The sequence below is a fragment of the Cloeon dipterum genome, chromosome 2, assembly GCF_949628265.1.
Source record: "Cloeon dipterum chromosome 2, ieCloDipt1.1, whole genome shotgun sequence".
NCBI classification, from domain to species: domain Eukaryota; kingdom Metazoa; phylum Arthropoda; class Insecta; order Ephemeroptera; family Baetidae; genus Cloeon; species Cloeon dipterum.
This window is the reverse complement of record NC_088787.1, coordinates 21,765,684-21,773,003: the sequence shown is the minus strand read 5'-3', so window position 1 is coordinate 21,773,003 and position 7,320 is coordinate 21,765,684. Positions and strand designations below refer to the sequence as shown.

Below are 7,320 nucleotides of genomic sequence, written 5' to 3'. Positions count from 1 at the left end.
AAACAGCAAATGCTGATGGAAAAAGTGTAATGGTTATTTCCAGTTTTTTAGCTGGGATTTTTCAGTGACGCGCATCAACTGTACAAGAAAAACAAGTTTTGCGCTCTGGCCACTATCCAAGGCTTTTTATTTTCAATTGTATAACAAGAAACGATATAACAGAGCCGCAAAGTTGTCACCTTCAGAATAGTTTTCAAAAGCGAGCTGAAAGGAGCTGAGGTCAAGAGAGGTCGTATAGAGCTTCGAATTTCGTCTATTCATTTTCTGACTTGCAAAAAAATTGAACACTGATTCCTTTTCATAATTTGATCATTTCGCATTTCTTATGTATAACATAGCGATTGTGTCACCGGTTAATGTTTCTATTTTCTCTTGCAGGCTTAAAATAGCTTCTGCTTACTAGGTCAATTATATTATAAATTCATGGAAATAGGAAAAACTCTCTGAACTGCAGTCGGAATGAATTAAACTGTTACTCTCGGGGAAAATTGAAAATCCAGTTATTTAATTTATTTTGTATTGCTAGACAATATAGTTTCGGCTTCTGCTTAAAGCCTTAAGTCCTTGAGCAACGCATCCGCATTGGAAGCTTTTTGACTGTTTTATATAAGAAACTTATGTTTGAATAATAAAAAATTTAAAAATGAAAGGTAGACAATTGTTTTAAAAAGACGAAGTGAAATTTGACATATTTCTCATTCATTATTTATCTTTTCAAAAGCCTCTCAATAAATTAGTAAGAACATGTATTTTAAAAACTAGAATTCAACAAAATATGTGCAATGAATACCAGCTGGAAGAATGAATACGAAAGAGTTGGTGATTAATAAACACAAAATTTAATTCATTTAACAATATGTTTTCGTCGCTTTTCCTTTCAAGAGGTTTGGCCGTCTGAGTGCTCTCGTAGGTGGCATTGACATCAAGATACAAGATGAGTATAGCTAAACGTTCCTCTGAAAATATTATGCTACCAGAAAGCTTCAATGCAAAGGTCAACGCCACAACCTTGGACTACTTCCTTCTGAGCTTCATTAATTCTACCAAATTTAGAGACTTGTTAGTATTTTGATTGCGTTAATGACTTCCTTGACAGAGAGAGAGAGAGAGCATTTTGTGAATATTTTGGCTGTTTTTTTCTGTTTTTATTCCTCTATTTTAGTTTCAATTGTTCTTTATTATGGTATAACGTTGTATTGATTAATTGGCATTTGACGAAATCAACACGTAAATTATTCAAACAGACGAGTGATTTATTTTAATAATGGTTCTTCAGGGTTATTGTTATAAGACCCATAATTGCAGAATATGATCCTTAAAATATGTTCTTTTGAAGCTTTAAAAATGTTAAATCATATTTATCATCATTATTATTAAATAATTTTTATCCCTGAAAAATCTAAATTTGTGTTCAGAAAACTCAACAGAGAAATAAATTGAAGCCTAAATTTTTGCCAGTCCGTTGGCTCGCATTGTTAAAGGCATTGAGAATAAGAATTTATTTATATTTGCGAGCATATCTAGTACATCTTGATATTGTACACTCCTCTTTGCTTTTTAAATATTTGCAAGCAGGTCAACTAAATAACATCACTCACGAAATACATAAAAATTCTTGCCAATCGTAAAATTTAAGTTCATGAACAAACTCCTTCGTCCTCTTTTCAAAGAACTGCTCAATTTTTCTAATATCCACTAGCAGTTATTTGTAACAAAACAAAATTTACTACTTGTATACTTGAAGGCTTCGGTTCGGTTCGCTACGGAGGAGGTAAAAGCAATGGGAGATATTTGAGTTGTTTGGGGATCCAACACTGGCTGCCAATTTTCAGAGATGGCAAAAGGTTGCTAGTTGAGTGACTCGAAATGCTCAAATAGCTCAACAGGCTGGGAGGCGCACCGGGAAAAGGAATCATCAGCTATTTCTCTCAATAGCTGTTGGTCATGTTTGATTTTAAACTAACTCCACAAAGCTCTAAATTAATTATAATGTGCTTAAAGATTATTGTTCCACGCTGCTTTTACAATGAAAAGTGAATGAGTAGCTAAGATATTAATAAGCCTATCCGCGTGTGTTGCAACAACAAAGTGATTACACATTTCATACTTATGCCTTTCCTGGTCTGGATATAATTGTACATTTTTTATGAGAAACCTTTTATCTACTCATGTATGGATATATTAGGTAGCATTTTTTAACGTAATCGTTTTAATTAAAGTATTAAATACCATACTTGGTCTGAGATCTAATATTTTAAGTTAAATTGATAATTTTTAAAGAGCTAGATGACATTTTCATCTCTGTTAGCTATTTCGAGTTTATTAATATTTTTTTAAATGTAAGAACGATTTAAGGTGACTTATTGTGTTTGATTGCATTGCAAGCAGCGTGGTGTCCACAATCCTATGGTACTATTATGTAAAAACGCGCTGCACATGCACGCAGCCTAGGTAAATTGTGACCCGCGACGGGTGGGGGAACCGCATTCGATATAAGCCGCGATCTGTCATTCGGCGGCTCTTTGCGTTGCTCGCGCGCCCAAGAAGCCGAAAGTCGTCAGGAACAGCGCACCATCCAATCAGCCCAGCCAGCCAGTGATTCGCAAAATGTGGTTCGCGTCCTTTTCACTTTTCGCCGTCGTCCAGCTCTGCCTGGCCGACACAAAAGATTATCTCGAAATCCGTGAGTATATTATTATTATTTTCACTCTTGTGGTTTCTTTCACAAATGAGAAGATTTTTTGTGTTTGTTTAGCAGGAAAAAATTATAAAAGGCTATGGAATTTTTTAATTTAGCCTACGTGCGTACTAAATAAAATCTGGATCAATTAGAACAAAGTGGAGTCTGTGGCGCGTAATACTATTAAGTGAGTCAATCGAGCTAAACAATCAGAGCAACACACACACCCGTCACTTATTATATAATCTTGGAACAAGTATTGCATCTCCACTTGAGCACCACTTTCTCTCCGGTCGCCAGATATTGATCATTACATAAATTCACGCGGAAATGCAGTGGCCGGTTGATGCAGCGTGAGGGTACTTTGTGCAACACTTGATTTGCGCCGCGCGCACTCGACAAGACGCGATTACCTCACTCGACCTCTCGGTATTACCTCACAGCAGCAGCAGCAGACGCAGATGCGTGTGCCATAATATGCACTTGCTACGCTGCACTCCAAACAATGACCCCATTGCGCCGGCACTGGAAATCCTTTCGATTCGACCGAGAAAACGCGGCGGGCGCGACGAATTCTCCGCCGCCGCAGTAGCCGCCCGCGGGGCTTCAATTATATTGTTTGTTTACTTTTCAGAGCAGGTGTCGCAAAAATGACCATAATTCAATTCGTGAAACGTTGCAAAAGAGAGCTTTATTGACATGCGCAACACCTGCATTCAAAGAGTAATGTCACTTGTGTGAATTAAAAGGGCAAACAAATGCCTTTCGACACTGCTGGCCTCAAAGGTAGTCTTTTTCCTCTTCCCCATTCAATCTGTAAAGAAATGGCCCTCAAAGGAATCCGGCAGCAGTAAATATTTGCAGCAGGCATTCTCAATTGACATAGAGGTCTTGCGAAATTTTTAAGTAAAAATCCGTGCACACATGACTATGTGGAGCAATTTTTACCGTAACAACCATTCAATTTCACTTTTTAATTAAATTGCTGCGGAATGCGTTGTTCGTCGTGCAACAGAAAGGCTTCATTATTAAATCGGGCTTGCATCTCTTACACTCATAAAAAAAGATCGAAAATCGGATAATTTCAGTAGAAACTGAAATAATTCGTATTTTAACTGGACATTAAACTAAGGTCACTTTGGGCAAATAAAACGAAATGAAATTTAAAAAAATCTATTAAAACAAATATTCTGAAAGCTGATAAAATTTAAGATTTTGTCAGATAGTGAAATTAACCTTATCTCTTAGAATTTCTAGAAGCAGTTTTAATTCTTTATTTAATATGAATAAATTATTCATAGATACTAAATAACAGACGCAAGATAAATACTATGTGAAAATCACCCTTCACTACTCGTTTTTGCTTGTGCGGCTTGAGACAGGATTCTTATCACTTATCCCAGTCAAGGAAATTATAGTAGTTAGAAATATTTTCATTATTTCATTTTTTTAAGTATTTGCATTGGCAAGTCACCGACTATTTACTGAGCAAACAGCAAACAAAAGATTTAAAGTCCGAAAAAAGTCGAGAAAAGTCTTAATTACATAAATGGATTCGTCTTGTCAATTAGATTCTGCATATCAAATTTCACTATGATTGGAAAAATTGCCAATTAAAATATTTAGCATATAATATAGGAAAGGTGCTTCTATAGTTCACCCTGAAACTTTTCATTTGTCATTTTCTTCTAATTTCATACAAATTCTACATGCATGGTGCATACAATTAATATTCTTAATTTCGGACTGTGTGCGGGGTTTCCTTGTCAGATCCGATGTTGATTTCGATCTAATAGTAGAGTTATTATTTTTTTATAATAATTTATAAATTTCGTTTGCAGCTGAGTACGTGAAGCAATGCAATGCCAGCAACCCCAAGTTGATCGAATGCCTCAAGGAATCACTGGTGCACCTGAAGCCTTACCTGGCCAAAGGTACAATTTTGATACTCGAATATATAAAAAATAAACGAGCGTTGACCGTGAATTCGTCGCAGGAATCCCGGAGATCGAACTGCCATCGGTCGAACCTTTCCTTATGGACGAACTCTCGCTTTCACTCTCGACTGGCCCGAAAGGATACAAGATTACCTTGAAGGATCTCAAGATTTACGGCGCGACCGAGTTCAACGTGCGAAAAATCAGGTGCGTTGCTTCATTTTTCAGTCAATCAACACAAATTAAAGTAATAAATTAGGGATTTCCGGGATTTCCTACTAGCGTCAATTGATTATGTCAAGAAACATGACCAGTTTGGCTGGTCAAAATTTATTCACACCTGCGGACACAAAAAAAACTTGTTTTGGAACAGCGGAAATTACAGCTCACGTAATATACAGCTAGAGGCTTATTGAGTCTACGTTTTTATTACGTTTGGTTGCGTCACTATAGATTGAAGGAGAAAATTATTTGTAACGCAAAGATTTAACTAATTTGATTCTCATAATATTTGAATAGTTTTCTTTCAACGCTCTTTGCAACTTCCATTAATCAAAATAAAAAATCTTATGTGCAGAAGTTTTAAGTATGGCGTCCTTTGGTGTCTAGCCAATAAGTCTGATGGGGTTTCAACTTTAATTTCTCAAGTGAAACTGAATTAAGTTAAACTTGTAAATCTCGCAGAAGATGTATATTTAGAGCTTTCGCATATTTTGTCTCAAAAATAGTCTTTATTTTGTTAAATAGGACGAATAGGACAAATAAATATCTTGAGCAATGCCTTTGCACTGCTAATAATAATTAATCTTAATAGACCAACCTAAAATTGAAATCAGTTGAACTCAAAAAATAATTTTAAAAAAATATGTAGTCTTATTTTAAAAAAGCCGGATTTGCAATTGAATAGCACTTTCATATCGAATTTTTACAACTTTATAAAATATAAACGTATTTAAATGAGAAATTTAAACATTATAAAAATTTTATGTTATATAACTCTGAATATTTTTAAAAATTATTTTGTCCTCCATTCTGCTCCCCTTTTGTTCCTTATTTTCAAATATTTTGCTTTCATTTTTCCTTTCTTTTCAATTTTTTCTATTGCAAAGATTGGGCGAAGGCGAGAAGCCGTTTGAGGCGAGGCTGCGCATCCCGAAGCTGCACATTGACGCGCGCTACACCAGCTCCGGCGTTCTGTTCATCCTTCCTGCTCTCGGCGGCGGCACCTTCAACGCTGATTTCCGTAAGCAAACGCGTCCAATTTTCTTTCCAGAAATTTACGATATCGCATCTGGAGTCTGAGCGCTGCTATTTCGAGTCCTGTGCCGCCAGTTGTTTCTCTTCTTGATCGGGTGTGATTCTCTGTCACAGATGACGTCTACGCTGATGTGAGCGGAATCGCGGAAAAGAGAATCTCCAACCAGACCGGACAGGACGAGACTTACTTGACGATTCGTGACTTGAACGTTGAGCTGAACGTCAAGAATGTGCAGATGGCTGTCAAGAAGGTTTTCAATAACAACCGCATTCTCAGTAAGATTTTTTCTTAAACTGTTCTGATAATTTATGCATCATAAATAATTATAAAAAAAACGGTAGATATGGTGAGTATAAGGGGGGCTTGTAGAATTTCGAAATGGAATGAAAATTCCATGACTTTTCCAAGAAAATAAATCAATGTCGTTTTTAATTTCCTGTTTAACTTAAATTAATTTAAAATATTGTTGATTGGCTTGAAAATCATTTTGTTACGATTATTTGGCGTGAATCTAATAATTTTGAGTCAGTTTATTAAAAAGAGGCAACACAATTTGAACTTTAAAAATAATTTGTTTCAACAATTTCGTATTTTAATGATATATTTTCAAATTAAATATATAGCAAAAATTTCTCCTCTTCTAGCTGAAGGCACGAATCTGTTCCTGCGCGAGAACGGCCACGAGGTGCTGAAGCACATGCAGCCGCAGCTCAAGCGCAAAATCTCGGCGCTCTTCCTTGACGTCGCCAACAGGTTACTCACCCACGTGCCGATTCGCGTCTTCCTCGTCGAATAAGTTGGCAGATTGTTTGTTTACAAACTGTGATGCGCACATCATCTTTTTTAGCTAGTTCAGTTCTCATTGTGTATCGCTTTCTCATTCATAATTAAGGGTCGGATCGATCATCTTCACTCACGATCCGACTGCGTGTGTGCCGGTGTATTGTATTCTACGCTTGTTAAGCTGCTGTCATTTTTACTGTTCATTGTTTGTTTGTGTACTCTATTGTAAATAAATTTATGGTAAACTAGAAACTGCGTATTTTATTTATAAAAATCATAAAAATAGAGAAATTGATTATGATCAGTAAGAATGTAATAAACCTCAAGTGAATATTTTCCTAAAGAAATATCGGTAAATGTATCTATATGAAATAAAATATTTTATCAGGTTCAGTTTAAATTTATTTCAACCGTAATAAATATAAAATAAATTCATGCAATATGCTGCGTAGTTGCTTTGTAAATGGAGCTTGAAACGTGCAAGCAAAAATGGGAAAGCACTCAGCTACCTTTTCGCCGCGAGTATATGTATTCATCTTGGGCGTAATTTCCGTCGCGCAACCGGCGGACGGAATCTCTTCATTTTGAGGCTGTTCACGCCTGCGAGCATCTGCAACTGAGCACCCGCTCGTGTCGTGGCGGTTGCCTACTTGCGCACCACC

At 36.3% G+C, this 7,320-nt stretch overlaps 1 protein-coding gene across 1 annotated transcript; it reads left to right on the top strand.

Moving 5' to 3' along the window:
• The first annotated feature begins 2,510 nt into the window (after positions 1 to 2,510).
• Positions 2,511 to 6,910, top strand: Jhbp1 (Juvenile hormone binding protein 1). Its single transcript, XM_065481749.1, has 6 exons — positions 2,511 to 2,683; positions 4,522 to 4,614; positions 4,677 to 4,824; positions 5,727 to 5,860; positions 5,989 to 6,150; positions 6,520 to 6,910. The coding sequence occupies exons 1-6, from the start codon at positions 2,608 to 2,610 to the stop codon at positions 6,669 to 6,671; spliced, it is 765 nt and encodes a 254-aa protein (XP_065337821.1). The 5' UTR covers positions 2,511 to 2,607; the 3' UTR covers positions 6,672 to 6,910.
• The last annotated feature ends 410 nt before the right edge of the window (positions 6,911 to 7,320 follow it).